The sequence below is a fragment of the Globicephala melas genome, chromosome 15 (genome assembly GCF_963455315.2).
Source record: "Globicephala melas chromosome 15, mGloMel1.2, whole genome shotgun sequence".
Classification (NCBI taxonomy): Eukaryota; Metazoa; Chordata; class Mammalia; order Artiodactyla; family Delphinidae; genus Globicephala; species Globicephala melas.
In genome coordinates, this window is record NC_083328.1 from 65,457,369 (window position 1) to 65,480,684 (window position 23,316).

At 49.1% G+C, this 23,316-nt stretch overlaps 1 protein-coding gene across 1 annotated transcript in view; it reads left to right on the top strand.

Moving 5' to 3' along the window:
* The first annotated feature begins 3,669 nt into the window (after positions 1 to 3,669).
* BPI (bactericidal permeability increasing protein) overlaps positions 3,670 to 23,316 on the top strand; it is a 29,210-nt gene continuing 9,563 nt past the window's right edge. The window contains exons 1-9 of the mRNA XM_030830583.2: positions 3,670 to 3,799; positions 6,271 to 6,385; positions 7,644 to 7,772; positions 9,254 to 9,415; positions 10,921 to 10,984; positions 16,515 to 16,578; positions 17,949 to 18,040; positions 21,237 to 21,413; positions 22,428 to 22,487. Of these exons, the coding sequence (XP_030686443.2) occupies positions 3,670 to 3,799; positions 6,271 to 6,385; positions 7,644 to 7,772; positions 9,254 to 9,415; positions 10,921 to 10,984; positions 16,515 to 16,578; positions 17,949 to 18,040; positions 21,237 to 21,413; positions 22,428 to 22,487 (993 nt within the window). The remainder of the gene's footprint in view (positions 3,800 to 6,270; positions 6,386 to 7,643; positions 7,773 to 9,253; positions 9,416 to 10,920; positions 10,985 to 16,514; positions 16,579 to 17,948; positions 18,041 to 21,236; positions 21,414 to 22,427; positions 22,488 to 23,316) is intronic.

Genomic DNA, 23,316 nt, shown 5'->3' on the forward strand with positions numbered 1-23,316 from the left:
ATCAGGAAGGAATGTTATCTTTAAGGAGTTCTCTTGGTGACGCTAGGAGAATGTGGCTCTTTAGGGTTGAGCAGGTATTTCTGCCAACAGGGAAGTTTCGGTCAATGCCTAACGCAATGCACGGCAGAGGGGAGAGAGGAGGCCAAAGGGCAGAGAAATTTTTTTTTTTTTTTTTGCGGTACGCAGGCCTCTCACTGTTGTGGCCTCCCCCGTTGTGGAGCACAGGCTCCGGACGCGGAGGCTCAGCGGCCATGGCTCACGGGCCCAGCCTCTCCGCGGCATGTGGGATCTTCCCGGACCAGGGCACGAACCCGTGTCCCCTGCATCGGCAGGCGGACTCTCAACCACTGCGCCACCAGGGAAGCCCCCAGAGAAATTTTTTTACATTTAAATTTTCTTGTCTTGCCATTAAATGTGAATTTGATTTCACACAACCATGAAAGAAGCCAGTGTGAGGGTAAATCTGAGACACTAGGAGGGCAGTCAGGTGTGGAGAGATGGTAAATGTCTGTTAGCTGTTGAGTTTCTTTTTTAATTCCCATTTTTATTGCAAATTTGTTTGTTTTTGTTTTTCTTGGCTGCACGGCATGTGGGATCTTAGTTCCCCAACCAGGGATCAAACCCACACCCACTTCAGTGGAAGCACAGAGTCTTAACCACTGGACCTCTGGGAAGTCCTGTTAGCTGTTGAATTAATCAGAACCTCAAACCTGCCCTCTCTCTGGACTTTGTCTCTGAGATATTATATGTGTTTATTGTTGAAGCCAACGTGAGCTGGGGATTTCTATTCCTTGGGTTGAAGACATTGTCACTCAAACCGAGTAGAGAGTCAGGCCTGAAGCAGTAGGACAGCTCCATGGCCAGTGGCAGAGCTGAAAAGGAGGCCAGAGGGTCGCTGATGGACTCATCTGGATCTGACTGATCAGAGGGAAGCCAGTGGGGCTGGCTGCTTCAAAAACTTGCCCGTTGGTTTTAAGATTCTGATGTAGTGGTGGTGTAAGTCATCATCATGTGAGTTTCCTCTTAATACTTCTTTCCTGTCTGACACCCTCACAGATGCAACATCTGCCTGGACTCAGGGCACTCAGGAATTTGGGGCAGTTAGAGCTGCAGGTGTTCAAAACTGTGTAAGATAACTCTTCAAAAATCTAATTGTCTGACAAGTCATGGATCTATGTGTTTTGGCATCTATCTTCCTTGTACAGATACAGACATGTGAGTCTGGGGGCCCAGGAAGGTAGAGCTAGGGTGAGGACCCAGGGTGACAAGTCCTCTTGGAAAGCTAGAGGGGAGAATTCTCTCCATGAAAGGCAGTGTGACCTTGATAGGGACATAATCGCTCTGTGACTCAGTTTCCTCAACTCCAAAATGAAGAATAATCATCCCACCCTCACAGGTTGTTTTTAGGCTTGGAGACAATATATGTAAAGTGTCTGCCACATACTAGATGCTCGGCGCATGGTCACTGTTTTCATTCTTAAGTAAGCCAGAAGGATTCTTGTTGTGGCAGGTTGGGGCAGGAAGGGAGACCCTTTTAGATACAGAGGAAGAGAAGAAAGAAAAAAAAAAAAAAGAAAACTCAGGAGGTCTCATGTCCTCCTGGCTCAATGGGCTTCATTAGGCTTTCATCAAATCAGAGTCGGGGAGACAGGGCGCCAGGGGGCTGATGAGGACTCAGCGGAAGAGAAGCCATCCTCCCCCTCTGCAGCCCCGCCCCTCCTCTAATCACCATGGAGATGGTGCGGCTGCCCAGCGGGATTCCCGCCCACACCGGGCCTGAGGCTGCTGCAAAGGGAGGGGCAGGGGCAGAGCAGACAGAGATCCTTCGGGGAAGCTGGTGTGGAGATGGGGAGTATGTGCTGGTCACCGCCCCCCTCAACCCCCAAAACACTGAAGGACTCAGGATGGTGTGGGATGCGTCTGCGTTTGAATCCCAGCTCTGCTAGCAGCTAGCTGTCTGACAGTGGGAAGAACACTTCCCCTCTCGAACCCTCAGGTTCCGCATCTGTCAAAAGAAGCGGTAAAAAGAATAAAAACAAAAGCTTGGTGAAGAAAACTGTGGGATGAGGAAGCAATGAAATACCGTGCAGTGCAGGTAGAAGGAGACGGAACCCTACATACTGTTCATTGAAGAAAGGGAACTTTGCAGAACTGATCAGTGTGATCCCATATTTCTTCGTTGAAAAACACACTCTATCTACACTTACCAAAAGGGGGGAGAGGGGAGAGAAATGCTCTAAAATACACTTCTGCTTGTCCTCTCTGGAATTAGGGATTGCAGGTAATTTTTATTTTTTTTTTGGTTCTTTCTCAAATTTTGGTCAATGAATATGGATTACTTTTAAAGCCAGAGTGACATTAGTAGCTACCATTTGTGGGCTTATTATGCAGGGGTGTTGTGCTAGGTGCTTTACGTGGTTTAAAGCCCTTTATGTCTTCACAAAAACCCAGAGAGGGAGGGTATTCTGTTTATCCCCACTTTACAGAGAGGAAATTGAGGTTCAGAGAGGTTAAGGGGCTTGACCAAGGTCAAACCACCACAGAGTGGCAGAGTTGAGATTTAAAACCACAGTTAAGATACCAGACTCCAAAATTCAAGCATTTAATTATTACCATTTTTGCCTCTCAGGATAAGAAAATAATAAATGTTCTGTTTCCTTAAATGTTTTACTGTGGAAAACATCGAGGGAATCAAAAATAGAAAGACAAATATAATTTTCAGTTATAAAATGAATGAGTTTTGGGGATCTAATGCACAGCAAGGTGACTATAGCTAAGAGTACTCTATTGTACACTTGGGATTTGCTAAGAGAGTAAATCTTCAACCTTCTCACTACATACACAGAATCATAACTATGTGAGGTGATGGATGAGTTAACTAGCGTGGCTGGGAAAGTCACTTGACAATGTACACATTTATCGAATTATCACCTTGTACACTTTAAATATACACTAGACCCTTGAACAATGCAGAGGTTGGGGCACTGACCCCCCCGACAGCAGCCGAAAATCCACGTATAACTTAAGAGTCGGCCCCCCATATATGCGGTTCCACCATATCCAAGGTTCCACACCTGTGGATTCAACCAACCACAGATGGTGTAGTACCGTAGCATGTATTTATTGAAGAAAATCCCCATATAAGTGCACCTGCACAGTTCAAGCTTGTGTTGTTCGAGGGCCAACTGTATCCAATTTTATTTCTCGACTGTACCTCAGTAAAGCATTAAAAAAAAGAAAAGAAAAATATAATGAGCACTGATGTACCTACCACCCAGCTTCCAGGAAGTCCTTAGATAAAGGGATTGGGGTGGGGGTTCAGGGAGGGAGAAGGGGTGCTTAGGGAGGAGAATGATGCCCAGAGCCAGAAGTCTCAACCTACACACACCACACACCACACATACAAACACACACAGCATAGCACACCACACACACACCACACACACAGACACAGGGCTCCCAGGCTCCACTGCTGGCTGCTCTGGGGCTGTGGCCCTGACCATGGTGGGGGACCTCAGGCAGGCAGCCGTCCATCCCTTCTCCTGCCCCTGCTGTGTTCCTTCCTCTTTTCTACATTCCACTGACTTGCACTTCCCCAGCTGCCTCATTTATAGGTCCCTGGGTCCCCTCCAAGGCCTCAAGGTTTTGGCAGCTCTGCAGGACGAAGACATGGCCAGGGGCCCTGATGACACGTGGAGGTGGGCGACCCTGGTGGTGCTGGCCGCCCTGGGCACAGCTGTGACAGCGACCACCAGCCCCGGCGTCGTGGCCAGGATCACCCAGAAGGGCCTGGACTACGGTAACTGGATGCCTTCCTTTTCTCCCCTCCAACCCCTGAGGAGCACTGATTGAGCACCTGCTGTGTGCAGCCCTTTACATCCAGTGTACGGCCTGCTCACAGCTCCTCCAAGGAGGCCCTCTTACCCCTGTGTTACATATGAAGAAGCTGAGATAAGGTGAGCTACCCAAGGTCACAGGGCTGGAAGCGGCAGCACCGGGATTGGAGCCCTGGCCTGGAGGACTCTTGAGTCCAGTGCTCAGGTGCCTCATGGTCCCCTCCCTCTACGCAATACCCAACTCGGGCTTCTAGGCCTTTCACTTCCTTCCAAGCTGGTTCTCAGCCCTGATTTTTGTCTCAAGGTCCCTGGCTCAGTCTTCAGGGCGGGGAGGCCCTCCCCCAGGGCAGGGGCTGGCAGCCATATTGTGCACACTAGCCATCTGGGTGACCCAGAGAGGGTCCCCCAGGCCATGCATCCAGGCCCAGACAGAGGAGAGACTGGCATGAAGCAGCCCCCTGACCTGCTCAGATCGGTGCCAGGCACTGTGCTAAAAGGACATACTGTTACTAGCGACCTTTACAGATGAGCAGACAAACTTGGAGGAGGGACTGGGAAGTGGGCGGCCTGGAGCTGAGCTCTGGTCTTGTCAGATGTACCAGGGTGGGGCTGCTCAATGCTGCCTCTCGGTGGCAGAGAGATGAACTGCAGAACAGTGGGGGACAGCCAGTGCCGGAGAAATCAGATCCGGAAGGCAGAACCACAGCCGCGGTGGACCCCTGGGGAATCAGGACAGGACCAAAGGGACCTGGTATCCCACCCCTGAATTCCTACCCCAGCCCAGGCAGGACACCTCTGAATCCCAGGGGTGCAGACGGAAGGTTCCCCATGAGCTAGGAGAAAGGATTATGTCCCTGCTCTATACCCAGAGCTGGGGTGGTTCTGAAGTCTTCCAGAGAGCAGAGGCTTGGGCTCGGCCTTTAAGCCCAGAAGTCTTCATGTCCTGTCACAGCAGCCTCGGTTCCCCCTTCTACTCACACCCCATGCGGCAACCAGTGACAGTTGTGAAATACAGCAAAGCTGCCCATTCCCCCTCTTTACTTACACTGTTCAGTGGTTCCCTAGTGCCCTCAGTGGATGTCTTGGGCTTGGCATTAGAGACCCTTCAAGACCTGGCCGCTGCAGACCCACAGATCGTGGCCATCCCACATTTTCTTTTCCCTCCGGGCAGTGACAATCTAGGCATTGTTTACTTTTGAACCCCCAGAAGGCCTATCCCAGGGCACAGGCTCTGGGACCAGAAGGCCTGGATTCCAGTCCTGCCTCCATCACCTGCCAGCTGTGCGGTCACCTTTCTGAGTCTCAGCTTCCTCATCTGTGAACTGGGAGTCGTAACAGGACCTACTACCCAGGATTGTTCAGATTCAGTAACTTAATACGTGTATAGAGCCCAGAACTGTGCCTGGAACAGAGTAAGAGCTTGGTAACTGTTATTATTATTATTACTATTATTATTCTTACTACTTCCTAACTGGCTCCTGGGATCCCTCATCCTACTACTTACTCTTCTCATTTAACGTGTTTGCCTTTTAACTGGTTTTTCGATGCTGTTAACCACCTAATAACTGATGGCAGAATTCCTGACCCTGGAACATTCATTCATTCATTCCTCCAACAGGTATTAAGTTCCAGTCACTGTGGTAAAGACAGGGGATGTCCGTGACGTCTACCACTGACCTTGGGGGGCTTACATCTAGTAGGGAAGAGAGATAGTAGTAAAAAAAATCACATGAATAAATGCATAATTACAAACGGTAATGGGAGCTCCAAAAGAGATGCCCACAGCATCATGAGAATGATAACAAGGGGGATCGCTCTCATCTGATGAGTCAGAGAAAGTTCCTAGAGGAAGTGATGACTAGAACGACCAGGTGAAGATGAGAGGAAGGGGCTTCCTAGGCAACAGGAATGGTACATGCAAAGGTCCTGTGGCGAGAGAGTCCGAAAGCCAGAGAGATAGAGTATCTGTGAGGGCAGAGCACAGAGCAGATGTTCAATAACACCCGCAGGATGCATGACTGGGTATTTGGAGGGGGTGATATTTTAAACTAGGGGTTGGCAAATGACAGCCCATAGGCCAAATCTGGACCAACACGTGTTTTTGCATGGCCCAGGAACTAAGCATGGCTTTTACAGTTGGAAAAAATCAAAAGAAGAATCCTATCTCACACCATGTGAAAATGATATGAAATTCAAATTCCAGTGTCCATCAATAAAGTTTTATTGGAACACAACCGTACCTACTCATTGACGTATTGTCTACGGCTGAGTGGTTGTGACAGAGACAGTAAGACCCACAGAGCAGAAAATATTTGCTCTGGGGCCCTTGACAAAAACCTTAACTTGAGCCCTGCTTTAGATCTTTCCAATCCCAACGTCCCTGCCATGAACAGGCTGCACACCTCTGACCACTGACCCCGCTCTTTCCCCTCAGCCTGCCAGCAGGGAGTGGCTACTCTGCAGAAGGAGTTGGAGAAGGTCACAATTCCCACTTTCTCAGGAAGCTTTAAGATGAAGTACCTTGGGAAAGGGAAGTATAGCTTCTACAGGTAAGGTCCGTCAAGCTCAGTCCTCCGTGTGCAGGACTGTAGTGTGTTGGGGCCACCAAGACCTAGACTCACAGAGCCACCGACTCCTAAACTCAGAGACATTAGGATCCCCAAGCTAATGTTTACACCATCCCAAGGGGATCCAATCCCCCAAGCTGCATGTGGAGAAAACCACACAAACGGTCTTTCAGGCACTCGCCGTGACTCCTACGGGGATGTCATGGAGCCCCAAACTCTGTGCCAAGCCCACATGTTAATTAGGATTAGGGGTGGGGGTGAGGTTTCAAGGACAGAAAACCTAGTCCAAAATGGCCTAAACCAGAAGGTATTGGCTCACAGGTCCCTGGAATTGTCTGTCTTCGGGTTCAGCTTGAGGAAGGCTCAAATGTCACTGGACCCTGTTTCTCTCCTGCCACCTCTCAGCACCGCTTCCCTCGGGAGGGCTAATTCTTGGGTAGGGCCTCCCCGCGAAGCACTCGCCGGCACCTTCTCAGCACTCCCAGCCCTGTGGGAGGAGGGCACCTTCTCCTTACAGCTCAAGCAAAACTCCTAAGATTCACTCTGATTGGTCCGTCTTAGGTTATGTACACACTCCTGGACCAATCACTGTGGCCAGGGGGATAGCAGACACGAAGGAGCTTGTGCTGAAGTCTCAAGCTCCACCCCCTGAAGATGGCGGTGAAGTCAACTTTCTTTGGAGCGTCACGGACTAGATGTGGGGAAGGGTTCCTCCAAAGTAAATGGCACTTCTGTCATCACGAGAGAGGGGAATGGGTGCTGGGGAGAGAAATCCATAAATGTCCTCTAAAGAATTTTAGGCACTCACTCATTCAACAGATATTTTTGAGCACCTACTGTGTGTCTGACTCACCAGGCTATGCTACAGTAGTGAAAAAAAGGCAGACACATTCCACCCTTTACAGAAATTGTAGTCACTGGGATAATCTTCACTGATCATCACACACCCTGCAAGACAGAGGTTACTGTGCTCATTTTACAACATGAGGAAACAGGCTCAGCATGATTAAGTGATGTGCCCGGGGTCACACAGCAGTAAACTGAAGAGCAGGGTTCAAATGCAGATTTGTCTGACTTCAAAGCCTAACCACAGAGCTCCCCAGGCTGCTCTCATAGCTTCTGGGTTCTTTTGGAATAACTGGGGTAAAGGGCCGGGATGGAGGGGAATGCGTCTGCACTGACCACTGACTGAGTCCTTGTGGGGACACTTAGAGACTAACTGATCATTTCTTCTTTGCAGCTTGGTTATTCGTGAATTCAAGCTTCCCAATTCCCAGATAAGACCGTTGCCTGATCAAGACCTTGATCTTTCCATCAAAGATGCCAGTATCAAGATGAGTGGAAAATGGAAAGCACGAAAGAATTTCATGTGCGTGTCCAAGCTCAGTGTTTGTTGAGTGTGTGAGTGAGCTCTTGGTGATATTTGGAGGAGATGAGAGCCAAGGTCTCGAGAATGCCCAATTTTTGCCTGGCCCATTACCATTTGGCCCCTCAGAGTTCCTGGGGGAACTTTTCACAGAAGAATTTTCAACATAACCCTTGGTTAATAGCTGAGAATTTTCCCACATCTCAATGCAGGGCACGGGCAAGGCTGAGCTGGTGCATGTGGCTTAGGATGGAAGGCTAAGTGGGACCTTTAGTTTACCCCTTTATCAGTTAGCTATCGCTCTGTAACAAACCATCAATGACCGAAACTCAGTGACCTCAAACAAGTCATATATCATCACTTACCTATCTATGTGTTGATTGGGGTTCCCTGATGTAGGTTGCCCTCAGCTGAGGTAGCCGTGCTACACAGGTATCTCCTCCTCCCTGGACCAGTGGGCTACCCAGAGCAGATTTAGTGATGGCGGAGGTGCAAAAAGGGCAACCAGAAACATGCAGGTCCCCTTAAGGCCTGGGGGGGATTGAACTGGCCCATGGTCACTTCTATTCGTATGCCATTGGCCAAAGCAAGTCATGTGATCAAGTCCAAGGTCAGGAGCATGGAAATACACACATATCCCCCCAAGGTAGGCAATGGTGAGGGTATGGGTGCAGGGAGGGGTGAAAATTGGGGCAGATCACCCAAACAACAGCTCTGAATCTAAATATTGGGCCCTCCCTGCAGTGACTCTGTGCAGCAGTGACAGTGGTTCAGACTGACCTGTCAGTTTATCAGCTTCTCCTTTGTGGTGAATCCAGGGAGAAAACAGACACTTTGGTGAGGAGAGGGGCGTGAGTCTGCCTTCTGTTACAAGGACTGCTGGGTGTGTCCATTCCCCACAACAAGAATTGCTTACTTCTTCACTTGGGCTGTTTCACATCTATCATTTCACTACTGATCACACACACACACACAAAATGATAACAATACTTCCTCACATTATAGAAGAGTTGACAAACTACATTCACACTCACTGTCTTATCCCAAACTCATTTCATCCCTGAGGGAGGAGTTATTAACCCCATTTAATGAATGAGGGCATTAATTAAAGTCATTGGTCCCCCAAACTGAGCTTTCTAGTGGCAAAGCTGGTGTCCCACTGCTGGTCCAGGGTCTGGGTAAGGAAACTGAAGCTCAGAGAGGTTGAGAAACACTCTCAGTGCCACACAGCACACAGGCAGAGGCTGAGGCAGTAAGAGCAGGGTTCTGCCAGGTAGACATGGGTTCAGACTTCGAGTTGGAATCCTGGCTCTTTCACTCAGCTGCTGTGTGATCTTGGGCAAGCTGCCTTCCCTCTCTGAATTCCATCTCCTCACCCAGAGTGGAGATAATAGCAAAACCTGCCTTCCAGCATTGGTGTGAAGTTTGAATGGCAGCGAGAAGAAAATGCTTGCTCCAAGTCTTTTCTTTCTGTTTCCCTTCAGCAAAGTCAGCGGCAACTTTGACCTGAGTGTGGATGGCATCTCCATTTTGGCTGGTCTCAAGCTGGGTTATGACCCCACCTCGGGCCACCCCACAGTCACCTGCTCCCGCTGCAGCAGCCACGTCAACAGTGTCCGCGTACGCATCTCGCGCAGCAGCCTGGGGTATGATCTCCTGGGGCTGTGGATGGGAGGAGGGACAGGATTGTCCTAGTTATTCTTTCTTTTTTTATAAATTTATTTATTTATTTTTGGCTGTGTTGGGTCTTCGTTGCTGCGCATGGGCTTTCTCTAGTTGTGGCGAGCGGGTCTACTCAGCTGCGGTGCACAGGCTTCTCATTGCGGTGGCTTCTCGTTGCAGAGCACGGGCTCTAGGCGCGCGGACTTCACTAGCTGTGGCGCACGGGCTCACTTGCTCCGTGGCATGTGGGATCTTCCCGGACCAGGGCTCAAACCCGTGTCCCCTGCATTGGCAGGTGGATTCTTAACCACTGCGCCACCAGGGCAGTCCCTGTCCTGATTATTCTTGTATTCAGAAAACACATCCCAAATGCCACTTCTATGCCAGACCTCAGGTGTAAGGGGACAGGGGTCTACAGATGGAACACACAACATCCCTGCCTTGAAGAGTCACTCACTCATTCAATATTCATTCAGCAAACTTTACTGAGCACTTATGCTCCGGGCTGTGCACTAAACACTTTAAGTGCACCAAGTTATACAATCCTTACCACAGCCTGCAAGCATTCATCTCTCCATCCATCCAACGAACATCGACTAAGAATCTGCTATGCACCAGGCTTATGCATCGTGCTCAGGAAGTAGCAGTGGTCACTAAAAATTTGGCCTTGCTAACAGCGATTGGAGACTTACTGCATGCCTGGCACTGTTTCAAGCATGTTCCTTATCTCATTCAATCCACACAATGGCTCTGTGCAGTTCGTCAATTATTACCCCATATTCAGAGGAGACAAGACACAGAAAGAATAGGAAATAACCTGAGTTTTCATCCCTATTGAGTATTGAGAAGGGATTGGGATTCAGCCCAGGACTTGCTGGCCCCAGAGTCTTAGTTACACAGTCCCTGCTCTTTTGAAGCTTCCAGCCTGTGGGGAAGACAAACATTAATCAAATCATTGCATTAATTAATGGCTCACAATAAGAACTGAGAAAAAGAGGTACAAAGTGCGATGAACACATAGAACTGGAGGATCTGACCTAGTCTGGGGGCTGGTCATTTCATTTTCTTTGATGAAATGACATTTCAATTGAGATGAAAAGAATAAGTAGGAGTTAATTAACTTGGGGACAAGGGGTGTTTTAAGCAGAGCGAACAGCATGTGCAAAGGCCCTATGGTGAGGGGAAGCACAGGACACAGGAGGATACAGCAAAGCAGTGTGGCTGGAGTACAGAGAGAGGGAGTGGTGAGGACTGAGGCTGAGATGGGATGGGGGTCCAGCCGTGCACCTGTTGAAGAAATAACCTCAGAAACAGGTCGCACACAGGGGAAGAAGTGTCTGATGGGGGTGCACAGAGTTGGAGCCCAGGGATGAGGGAGTTTAGGTTTATTTGGAAAAGGGAGGAAGGCTTCCCAGATGAGGAAGCCTTCGGAATGCATCCCAGGGCCACCTGGGAAGCCTCATGCATGTCCCCACGTGTCAATCTCCAGGTGGCTGATCCAACTCTTCCGTAAAAAAATCGAGTCTTCGCTCCGAAACCGCATGAACCGCAAGGTACGAGGGGCTCAGAATCTCACCTCCTGTCAGAGCGGGTGGGGCCTTCTGTGTCCACATACCTCACGCATCGCTGGACACTTCTGCTCTCACCCAGACCTCTTTTATATATATATATATCTATATCTTTATTGGTGTATAATTGCTTTACAGTGTTGTGTTAGTTTCTGTTGTACAACAAAGTGAATCAGCTATATGTATACATGTGTCCCCATATCCCCTCCCTCTTAAGCCTCCCTCCCAGCCTCCCTATCCCACCCCTCTAGGTCGTCACAAAGCATGGAGCTGGTCTCCCTGTGCTATGAAGCAGCTTCCCACTAGCTATCTATTTTACATTTGGTAGTGTATATATGTCACTGCTACTCTCGCACTTCGTCAGAGCTTCCCCTTCGCCCCCTTCCTCAAGTCCGTTCTCTATGTCTGTGTCTTTATTCCTGCCCTGCAGCTGGGTTCATCAGCACCATTTTTTTAGATTCCACATATGTGTGTTCTTTGTTTTTCTCTTTCTGACTTACTTCACTCTGTATGACAGACTCTAGGTCCATCCACCTCACTACAAATAACTCAATTTCGTTCCTTTTTATGGCTGAGTTCCCTTGTATATACGTGCCACATCTTTATCCATTCATCTGTCGATGGACATTTAGGTTGCTTCCATGTCCTGGCTATTGTAAATAGTGCTGCAGTGAATATTGTGGTACATTTATCTTTTTGAATTATGGTTTTCTCAGGGTATATGCCCAGCAGTGGGATTGCTGGGTCATATGGTAGTTCTATTTTTAGTTTTTTAAGGAACCTCCATACTGTTCTCCATAATGGCTGTATCAATTTACATTTCTACCAGCAGTGCAGGAGGGTTCCTTTTCTCCACACCCTCTCCAGCATTTGTTGTTTCTAGATTTTTTTGTTGATGGCCATTCTGACTGGTGTGAGGTGGTACCTCATCGTGGTTTTGATTTGCATTTCTCTAATGATTAGTGATGTTGAGAATCTTTTCATGTGTTTGTTGGCCATCTGTATGTATACTTTGGAGAAATGTCTGTTTAGGTCTTCTACCCATTTTTGGATTGGGTTGTTTGGCTTTTTGATATTGAGCTACATGAGCTGCTTGTATATTTTGGAGATTAATCCTTTGTCAGTTGCTTCATTTGCAAATATTTTCTCCCATTCTGAGGGCTGTCTTTTTGTCTTGTTTATGGTTTCCTTTGCTGTGCAAAAGCATTTAAGTTTCATTAGGTCCCATTTGTTTTTTTTGTTTTTATTTCCATTCCTCTAGGAGGTGGGTCAAAAAGGATCTTGCTGTGATTTATGTCACAGAGTGTTCTGCCTATGTTTTCCTCTGAGAGTTTTATAGTGTCTGGCCTTACATTTAGGTCTCTAATCCATTTTGAGTTTATTTTTGTGTATGGTGTTAGGGAGTGATCTAATTTCATTCGTTTACATGTAGCTGTCCAGTTTTCCCAGCACCACTTATTGGAGAGGCTGTCTTTTCTCTATTGTATATTCTTGCCTCCTTTGTCAAAGATAAGGTGACCATATGTGCGTGGGTTTATCTCTGCTCTCACCCAGACCTCTTCAGCAGTACCCCACGGCCCTTGGAAAGCACATGTCCAGCTCTAAAAATCAGTCATGTCAATTTTCCTGGGGATCCAGTGAGAAACTAAGAAAGGGTCATGTGACACACACATGGCAAATTCCCCCATGCTTGGACCACCTCTGCTCTTCTCCCATCATTCTTCCCTGCAGAGAAACTACCATTCTCTTGCACTGAGCCCCTCTCCTCATAGCCCTCCAGCCTCCTTCCCCATCCCCCAACCCCGAACCCCCTTGGTAGCGATACCCACCCAGAAAACATGCAGCTGATGAAGCTGCTAGACTAGAGTGTGGTCAAACTATGTCCTGAGGCTGGAACTGGTACGAAAGACAGACACGGACCAGAGCTTCCCAAGCCTACCTTCACCCTAACCCCCGCCCCACGCAAGCCAACCTCTTCAGCTGAGAAAAGGGGCCATTCCTTGGGCTAGTTTTCCATTAATAAATTGTCAATCTCCAGGAAATCCCTGAGCCTGTCTCCCAAGACAAGTGAGCTTGAGTTTTCTCAAAGGGCAATGGGGAGCCATTGAAGGTTTTAGGCAAAGGGGTGACCTGGCCAGATCTGTGCTTTAGAACAACTTCTTTGGCTGCCGTGAGAACGGCTGGAGAGACCAGGAGTCTCGGGGACACTGAGGAGGCTTGTGCAGTCTTCCAGGTGGGAGACCTTGGTCTCCCAGTGAAAGGCACTGACAACATGGGTAGGGAGACATCCATCAAATGAGATCATCTATCTGAAGGCACTCTGTCAAAAGTTAAAAAAAAAAAAAAAATCCATGCCTGGTGGTCAAAATGCATAACAGAGGAGATTATAAAACAGGTTTTAGAGTCAGAGTCTCTGGGTTTTGATTCTGGCTCCAGGGCTTAGCTGTGTGATGTTGAGCAAATCACTTGACTTTTCCAAACCTCAGTTTCACCATCTGTAAAATGGGGACATTGATACCTTCTTCACCAAGCCGTTGTAAGGATTACTAAAATAGTGAAGGCTCCCCAGCAGCCTGGCTCAACCGTAACTCAACCATCTTTGTAATTAAGTAATAGTATGAGGGGAGTGTTAGCATGTATTTACCGTAAAGAACTATTGAAACAGATTATTTCTTGTTAACGCCTTAAGAGTGACCCCTTGAGAGCAGCCAAGCTGAACAATAATAACACTGAGACACAGATAGAGGAAGTGATAGGGCTGGGCTTCAAACCCATGCCGCCCCACCTCAGAGGTGAAGCTCTTAATTAGTCTAAGATATTGTTTAGAAGAGAGTATGGGCCTGAATGAATGAATGGATGGATGGATGAATAAATGAAGTGTCAGGGTGTCCATGATGTTACGAAGGCCTGGAAATGGCAAGGAATGAGTTTGGGAGTCCACTCCCCAGGAATTCAGAGAGAAGAGTGGGCGTCTGAGGGAAGGAAGGGTCTATATAGGGTGTGGATGGGGGTGGGGGCGGAGGAGGGTGGCAGCAGACAGGCAGGCGCCAGGCTGCCGTGTGATTTGCTGTGATTTGGAGCCCCCTGGTGGCCCTCATTAGTAACTGGCATTGGAGGGCAGTAGCTGAGGGCAGGCAGCCCAGGTGTCCAGCTGGCCCTTCGCTGCCAGATGTGCCGCCTGCTCTCACCTTTGGGCCACTTGGAGCAGAGGCACGGGTTTCTCCGACAGTGACATTCTTAGTCTCCTTGGGACATCCAGAGTTTTATGTGATAGAAACACACTCCACGAAAACCAAAATTTCTCCCTCCTTCCTTCCTTTCCTTCCTCCCTCCCACCCCCCCAGATAAAATAACTTGATTGACAGTGGGGAAGGCGGGAGGGAAGTGTGGAGGTGCCCTATCTGCCCTGTGGGCAGATAGGGGGACCAGTACTGTGGAGGAGTGGGAACCTGATGGGTTTGGTTGAGATGTGCTGGCCTTGGGGGCCTGTGGGACATCCAGGGACTTGGTCCAGGAAGGCAGCTGGACTCTCAGGCTGGAGCTCAGGGGAGATGTCTGGCTGCAAACCAAGGTCTGGGTGCTGGCCGCAGGTTGGGAACGTGGAGCGGGGGACCCAATCAGGGTCCCCCCAGGCATGGCTGAGACAAAGATTCAGGTGCGAGTGTTTTATTGGGCGGGGATCCCAGGCGAGGGGTGGGGAAGAGAGCTGGGAACAGGAACATTATTGAGTGGGCTACCACTCTGGACAGCTGGGGCTCAGTGCTGCGGGACTTCGGGGCACACACCTCAGAACTGTCCCAAAGGGGTGGGGAAGATGGGTATTTATCCATCAACTCTCACCCCTCTTTCTGGCTGCTGTAACTCCTTGGCACTTGGGAGCAAGGTCCAGGGATTAAAGTCCTCAGGCAGGGAGAGTTGCTGGGTGTGTAGGGAGCTGTGATGCCAAGCGCAGGAGACCCCCGGGGTGGACCAACAATGTCCCACAGGGGCCATGGGCATGTATGGCAAGCTCCAGAGGGGCTCCTGGGTGGAAGGAGCGGGCAGTCCAAGGAGATCAACATCTTCACGAGGGAAAAGGAGCTCACAGGGTGTCCGAGGAAGAGGAAGTAGCGGGCCAGGCGGAGAGCGGGGAGGGTCCTCAGTCAGAGACAGTGGCCCACCATGCCCGGGGCTGCCCAACAGTCAAGAAATGCAAGGACTGGAGAGACTCCGTTGGATGAATGAGGTCATTCAAGACGTGGGGGGAGCAACGTCGTGAAGGCGGGGCTTATCTGACCACCGCCACCTACTGCACCACCTACCCCATCAGCCCCAATGGGTCAAATTAAGGAAGCCTGTGATTTTAATCCTCTATTCCAGCTGTTGCTTCGAAACAAATAGCCCCACATACAGCGTCATCCAGCAACGACCATTCGATAATGTTCACGGATTCTGTGGATCAGGAAATCAGCAGGCACAGCGGGACCAGCGTAGCTTGTCTCTGCTCCATGATGTCTGTACCTCATCTGGGAAGACTCCAAAGCCTGGGGCTAGAGTCATCCGGTGGGATCTCCTCTCATGTCCGTGGTGCCTGAGCTGGGAAGACTGGATGCTCGGCTCAGCCGGGGCTGTTGAGTGGAGCATCTACCCGTGTCCCCTCCATGGGGCTGGGGCTTTGCACAGCTTATCAATGGGTTCCAGAGGGAGCATCTCAAGAGACCGAAGTGGAAGCTGCACAGCCTTTTATGACCTCACCTGGGAAGTTACACAGTGTGACTTGCGCTGTTTTCTATTGGTTAGAAGCAAGTAGCCACCCCGCCCACCCAGATTGTAGGGGAGAGTTCACAGACTCCACCTCTAAATGGGTGTGACAGGGCCACATTCCAGAAGAGCAAATGGAATGGAAACTATAACCCGCAGGGCTCCATTTTACAGATGAGAAAATAAGGGTCTCTTTTCTCATAGAAATGGAGTAACTTCCTCAGTGGCAAAATCAGCATGTGACCCAGGGCTTCTCAGACCAGTGCTTGTTCCCCTATGAGTTATGGGAGGGGGACGGCTGAGAAGTCTTCTCTGGCCACACAAAGCAAAGATGAGGGTGCCCACCCAGGCTTGAGCAGAGGACCTGCCCCCTGCTCCTAGAAGCACACACAGGGGAAGGCCGACATCTGACCACCTCCTGTTCGTTTTTTCACCACCTCATTCCACAAAGGGTCTGAGTGCAAACAAAAACAAACAAACAAACAAAATCTCACATTAAAAAACAGAAAACATAAATACCCATCAGGAAAGCTCCATGCCAGAGTAGGAAGTAAAATGCAGATGTGCAGGTCATACAGTCATATAAAGTTACTATTTCCAAGTTACATGTTGAACTCTGAGCTTCCTGGTGGCCAAAGAGAAAAGGGAAACTTGAGTAGTTATATGATTTTCAAGGAAACATTCAAGAAGAGCAAAACATGTCTGGATAATTATTCTCAGAGGACATTTTCCACTATAGGAAAACTTTGCTGATCAGTTCTTTTGTTCTCCCCAGATCTGCGAGGTAGTGACCAGTACCGTATCCTCCAAGCTGCAACCTTATTTCCAGACACTGCCAGGTAAGGAGGCTGGGGTAGAAGGGGGAGGGGGTGAGGGACACAGGGAGAGTGTGATGGAGCCAGCAATTTTCCTAGGCAGGCCTGGGCTTGGGTGGGAATGGGTAGCACAGCTTATTTCCAAATGGCAATTGGCATCAGATCCCCTATTGGGCCAGGTCCTTGTGGCAGGTCCAGAAGTTTAATGGAAAAGCAGCTCTGCAGGGGCCAAACAACAAGTACCTGCAGCTCTCTGGAGCCAGAGATACATAGCTGGCCTGAGATCTGAGGCTGATCGCTTCCCCTCTCAGAGCCTCAGTTTCCGTATCTTTAAAATGGGGACAATCTTCTCTTTCCCCAAATGCTTGGTAAATGGTGAAGGGCTGCAGTAAGTGGGGGAGGACCCGTATGGCCAAGTGCTCACCATGTGTCATGTACCCAGCAGAATGGTTTCCTCTCGGCCTCCTAACACCCCGCTGAGATCACTGTTTTGTCCCAATTTTACCACCAGGAAACGGAGGCTCAGAAAGGAGCCGAGACTTACCTGAGGTCAAGAGGCAGTAAGAAGCAGAAACAGGATCCCAAGCCTATGCCCCAAACTGCTGCCTGGGCTGCCTCCCTGTGGAGCCTGGTTTGGCTGGCACATGGCACATGTCCATTTCAGATACGTTCCCTTCCCCCAGGCATCGCCCCAGCCCCTCCAGGCACAGGGCCCCTCCTGGGCGCGTTCAGTGCAGTTGCAGTGTCCAGGGTTTGGCCTCACCAGGCAGGAAAAAGATTTTGGCTTGAGTCCCAGCCTTGTCACTCACCAGCTTTGCCATCTTAGACTAGTTACCTTTTCTGAGACTCGGTTTATTCCCCACTAACATGGGAAGGAAGGGCTAAAGGAGAAACCAATATTTATTTAATCCTCATTGATTACTGCTGGGAAACAGAGAAACCACTCAGACCTAAAGCCAGTCTGGGCTCAGCCTGGGATATTATCACTGCTAATAATGATTCCTTCTGGCTTTTGAGTTCCTACCATGTACAGGGCATTGTCAAGGTCACTAGTAATACCCCATTTTACAAATGAAAAAATGTGGCTCAGAGAAATGAAAGGACTTGTCCAAGGTCACATAGATTTCAATTCAAGCTCAGGTCTTTCTGCTCCTTGACTCTGTGTTTTAGCCATGTCTCCGGGCTGTTGGAAGAAGGGAGAGAGACGATATCTGTGAATGTGGGGTGTGGGCTCATTTTCCTTTAAGGAGACCTCAGGGAGGGCTCCCTGGAGGAGGTAGGAATGGAATTAGCACTGCAGGTCTTGATTCAACTTTAGGGGATGCTGCCCCTGCATCCCAGGCCCCAAAGATGCCATGGGGAGCCAGTTCATGGTCCATCTTCTTTCCCCCTAGTGACAACCAAAATAGACAACGTGGCTGGGATCGATTACTCTCTAGTTGCACCTCCCAAAGCCACAGCTGATAACCTGGATGTGCTGTTGAAGGTAAGACTTACACCAAGAATCATACACCCTCACACCTTTGCCTCACACCACCTCCCCCCCCCCCGACTCCCCATCATCCTTGGAGACAGATCTCATGACTCCACCCCTTTCCTATCCATCCTCACTGCTCTCCCCAGTCCACTCTCCTCATCTTCTCCCGGTTCCAGTCCCACTGGCCCGCCGGCTATTCCTGAAATGCGCTGCGACTGCTCCCTCCCCAGGGCCTTTGCACTTGCTGCCCCTTCTAAACAGGAGGCTCTGGCCCAGATATCCACAGAAACTCTCCCTTTCCTCCTTCAAGTCTTTGCTCAAATATCTTCTCCCTAAAGAGGCCCTCCCAGACCACTGTTGCTAAAATAGCGCCCTCCTCTTCCCCTATATCCTGCTTTATTTTTCTCAGCAGCACTTAGTACACACGGTCGCAAGCTTGTCTCCCTCAATGTGATGAAAGAAAAGGGGCTGTGATTGCTTTGTTCTTTTTTTTTATTTAGTTTTGGCTGTGTTGGGTCTTTGTCGCTGCACACGGGCTTTCTCTAGCTGCGGCGAGCGGGGGCTATTCTTCATTGCAGTGCGCAGGCTTCTCATTGCGGTGGCTTCTCTCGTTGCAGAGCACGGGCTCTAGGCACGTGGGCTTCAGTAGTTGTGGCATGCAGGCTCAGTAGTTGTGGCTCGTGGGCTCTAGAGCGCAGGCTCAGTAGTTGTGGCACATGGGCTTAATTGCTCCGCGGCATGTGGGATCTTCCCGGGCCAAGGCTCGAACCTGTGTCTCCTGCATTGGCAGGCGGATTCTTAACCACTGTGCCACCAGGGAAGCCCGCTTTATTCTTTACTGTATGTGTAGCACCTAAAACTATGCTTGGCATATAATAGGTGCTCAGTAAATATGTATTGGATGGATGGATGGATAGATGGAGTTAGTTTCATTTCATGCCACTTTCCCCCTCATTCCCCAGCCTCCAACCAAACTCACTGGCCTTGCACTTCCTCAACATATCCAGCTAATTCCCACCTCAGGGCCTTCGTCCTGTCCATTCCCTCTGCCTGGACTCCCCTCTTTCCCATGCCCTCCTCTACCCCACTGGCTTCTTCTTATCCTCCAGTGGATGTGGGCTGGGTTGTCACTCCCCGAGCAGCCTTCTCGGACCTCCTCAGCTGGAATAAGTCCCACTCCCTGAATCCCCTCCGGATGTACCTCAGTCCCTCCACAATCGGTGACTGGCTTGTTTGTTTACTATTTACTTGTTTGTTCTAAAACACATTTGATGTCAAAAAGAAAATGTAGAAAACACAAAAGAGCAGAGAAATAAATAGGAGGGAAGGAAGGGAGGAAGGAAGGGAAGAAGGAAAGAGAGATTGCCCTAATATTACAACTCAGAGATATGCACTGTTGACACACAAGTTACAGTCTCCCAACCCTCCAGTCCTTGTCTCTGCTGAGACACAAGAAATTACACACACACACACACACACACACACACACACACACAGACATGCGTAACAGAGGCAGAAACAAATACACATAAAAACCACATATATAGACGTAGAAGTACATACGCGCACATGCATGTATACGTCATATTTTACATTCTGTTTTACAACTTTTAAAACCAGAACAGTATAATGTGAACATCTATCAATGAAATGTCCTCCCGTAGCCCTTTTACTGGCTCTTGGGTCTCTCAGTGGACAGCTTGTGGTAAGGTACGTGGACAGTGCCCCCTCCTGGGGTGTCTGTGCTCTCTCCATTTCTCCCACAAGTTTAACCAGAGCTGCCTCGAATATCCTTATAGCTGGATCTCTGCCCATCTTTGACTATTTCCTAGAAGTGAAATTGCTGGACCAAGTAGTATAGTTTTTAAAAAAATCTAAGTGATACGATGGAATAAAAGATTAAAACAATTCCTGTTTATCCCTGGCAAATGAGAATGTCCTGTTTATTGCCCCCTATCCCCACTCGGGGCTCCTGCCCAGAGGTAATGGCTGTCAGCCGCGGAGGGTATTAGCCCTCCGGTCCCCTGGTCCTGAGCATGTATGTGAAAGCCCATCTAGTTTTGCTGAGAATCTGTTTGCACGTAGGAATACACACTGTTCTTCACTTGCTTTTCTCACCTAATGATATACAGTAGAGCCGGTTCCTCTTTGGTACATAGGTCCACCTGTTTTTTTTAATTTTTGTCTTTTATGTTTTCTTTTTTTGTCTTTGTTTTACACCTGATATTTTTAAGAGTTGCATGTGGTATTTATTCTATAATATGAGTGTCACAGTCATTAATTGTAAATAATGAAATGATCCAAAAGTACAGAGGGTATTGCACCTTCTCACGCACCCACAACCCAGATTTCAGACATGTTACATATTTTGTCATAGTCACCTCTGATTTTTTTGAAATGAAACATTGTAGAAATAAATAGCTGAGGCCCCCTTGGGGACCCTCTACCCTCCAGGGAATCACACGGATGACGTCCCTGTGTGTCCTTCTTGCCTGTGTGTGTCAATAATGCGTATATAGTATGTTTTATAGGCCTTTAAATTTTACATAAATGGCATTCTAACATATGTATCCATCTACAATTTGCTTTTTTATAACTCAACATTCTTGTTTCTTTAGCTCAATAAGTGATCTGTTTTTGCAACGTGTTGCCAAATTGCTCTTCAGAAACATAAACGTATAATCCCCAGCAGCATGTGAATGCTTTCACCAAAAACTGGGTAGTATGAGCTTAAAATACACACACACTTAAATCAGTTTACCGCTCTCTGGAAAATTTTGCTAATTTGATAGATGAAAACAAACAAACAGAACCTCCTTGTTCTCTTAGGAGAATTTCTGCGTTTCTTTGCGAGGTTGAGGCAGAGGCAACGGCGTGGTTGGGCGTGTGCTTGCCGGACTCTGGCTGCCCAGGTTCAGTTCCTGACTCTGCCACTTACCCTTCTGAGTGACCCTGGGCAAGTCACTTCACCTCCCTGAGTGTCCTCTCCTGTAAAATGAGTATAATCTCACCTACCTCACCGTGTTGGTGGGAAAAGCACTTAGAACGTAGCCCCAGGAGGAGATGCTATTGTTAGTTTCTGGCCATGGCTTTCTCCTCTGTGAATACGTGATTGGTATCCTTAGCTCAGTTTTTCTTGGACTGGAGACATCAAATTGTAATTCCTGAAGGATGCCCAGGCTCACTCTGCCGCCTCCTCCCCCAGGGGGAGTTTTTCAGGCTGGCCCACCGCAGGCCCCCTCCCTTTGCCCCGCCGGCGCTGACCCTTCCCAACGACCACAACCGCATGGTGTACCTGGGCATCTCCGAATATCTTTTCAACACGGCCGGGCTCGTGTATCAAGAGGCTGGAGTCCTGAATTTCACCCTCAGCGAGGACACGGTAAGGCCAGGTGGGCTCAGAGTGCAGTAGACGGTCTGGATCTGAGTCTTGGTTCACAGTTGGGGAGATCAAGGTCTGGACTCTAGAGTCAACCAGACCTGAGTTCAAATCCCGGCTCCCCTTCTTTTCCAGCTGGGTGACCTTAGGTGGTTATTCAGCCTCTCAGAAGCTCGGTTTCCTCTATTTCCTCCAAAGGGTGTAATGAGGGTTAAATGAGATATGAATGCTTGTGCAGCCCCAGCACGGGTTTATCAGCACGGAGGAAGTCCTCTGAATACTAACAGTAACAGCCAACGTTGACTGAGTACTTGCCATGTGTTGGTCTGTAATCCAGCCTTATCATCATTTCACCGTTATCGTCATCATCCTCATTGTATATTTGTGGCTGAGTCCTGCTCTGGGCCTCAGTTTACCCATCTGTAAAATGAGGAAACGACCATCTTCTCCAGAGTCTAGGGGCAACCTGATCCCACCCTGGTCACCACCCGCACAGGGTTCCTCCTACGCTGCTCCCTGAAGAGATGCCACATCCTCCCTCTCTGTAGAGGCACCAAAGGGATGCTGACCCCCACATGTCCCCCTGTGGAAATAAAGAACGGCCACCCGAATGAGAACTCTTCAGGGCAAGGGAGTCAACCTCTATCATTTGCGTTTGGCAGAGAATCGAAGGCAGACAGGGGGCAGGAAAGCTTTGTAGTGAAAAAAAGGGAGGGCTTCAGGTAGGCTCTTATGGAGGTCGTCGGTGCGGGGAAGCTGGAGGTGGGCTAACGTGCGCATGGGCCGGGCAGCCTATGGGATTGGTTTGAGCAGCATATTTGACTTTTTCAATGCAAAAAATAGGGAAGCTGGCAGTCACTGATCATGCCCTGACCCTTCTGGGTCGGCATTCTGTTGTCATATGTGGTCTGGCCATGGTCTGTTTGTATGTTCAGCCTCTCACCCCTCATATGGAATTTGCCACCCAATCTATAACATAATCTTCCAAGATCCTTTTCTCTTCTTCTCTCACTACAGTTACCAAAGGAATCCAAGTTCCTCCTGACAACAAAATCCTTTGGAACCCTCCTACCCCAGGTGAGAAAGGATCTGCTCCCCTTTAGGCAGCTCGGTGAGGAGGCCTGGGGGAGCTAAGTAGGACAGGGCTCTGCTGAGCGGCCTGCCGAGAGCGCCCCTCTCCAGATCCAGAGGCAGCCCAGCCCGAGAGTATGGAAAGAGCTTTGTGCAGCCCATCCCTGGTACAGAGAAAGGCTCCAGGCACCCACGTGATCAGGTGTGAGGGTAGATGCTGAGGGCTCATCCGTTCAACAAATATCCATTGAGTGCCCACCACCTTTCTGGGGCCCTGTGCCGGGCATCTAGCAAAACAGACCGTATCCCTGCCCTCCTGGAGCTCCAGTCCAGTGGAGAGAGAAAATTATTGTTAGAAACCCAAAACAATCAAAAAGGAAATGCAGACTGTGATAAGTGAAGCCAACACTAATTGGCTGAAGTTGATGAGGTCACTTCAGACAAGGCAGCGGGGGAAGGCCTCTCAGTCTGCTTGGGCGGCCATAAGGAAATGCCACAGACCAGCTGGCTTAAACAACAGAAATTTATTTCTCACAGTTTTGGAGGCCAAGAAGTCCAAGATCAAGGTGCCAGCAGATTCAGTGTCTGGTGAGGGCTCTCTTCCTGGCTTGTAGATGGCTGCCTTCTTGCTGTGTCCTCAGATGGCCTTTCCTCTGAGCTCATGGAGAAAGAGCAAGAAAGCTCTGGTGTCTCTTCTTATTAGGACAGTAATCCTGTTGGACCAGGCCCCAGTCTGATGACCTCATTTAATCTTAATTACCTCCTTAGGGCCCCACCTCCAAATACAGCCACACTGTGGGTTAGGGCTTCAGTATATGAATTTGCAGGGGATGGT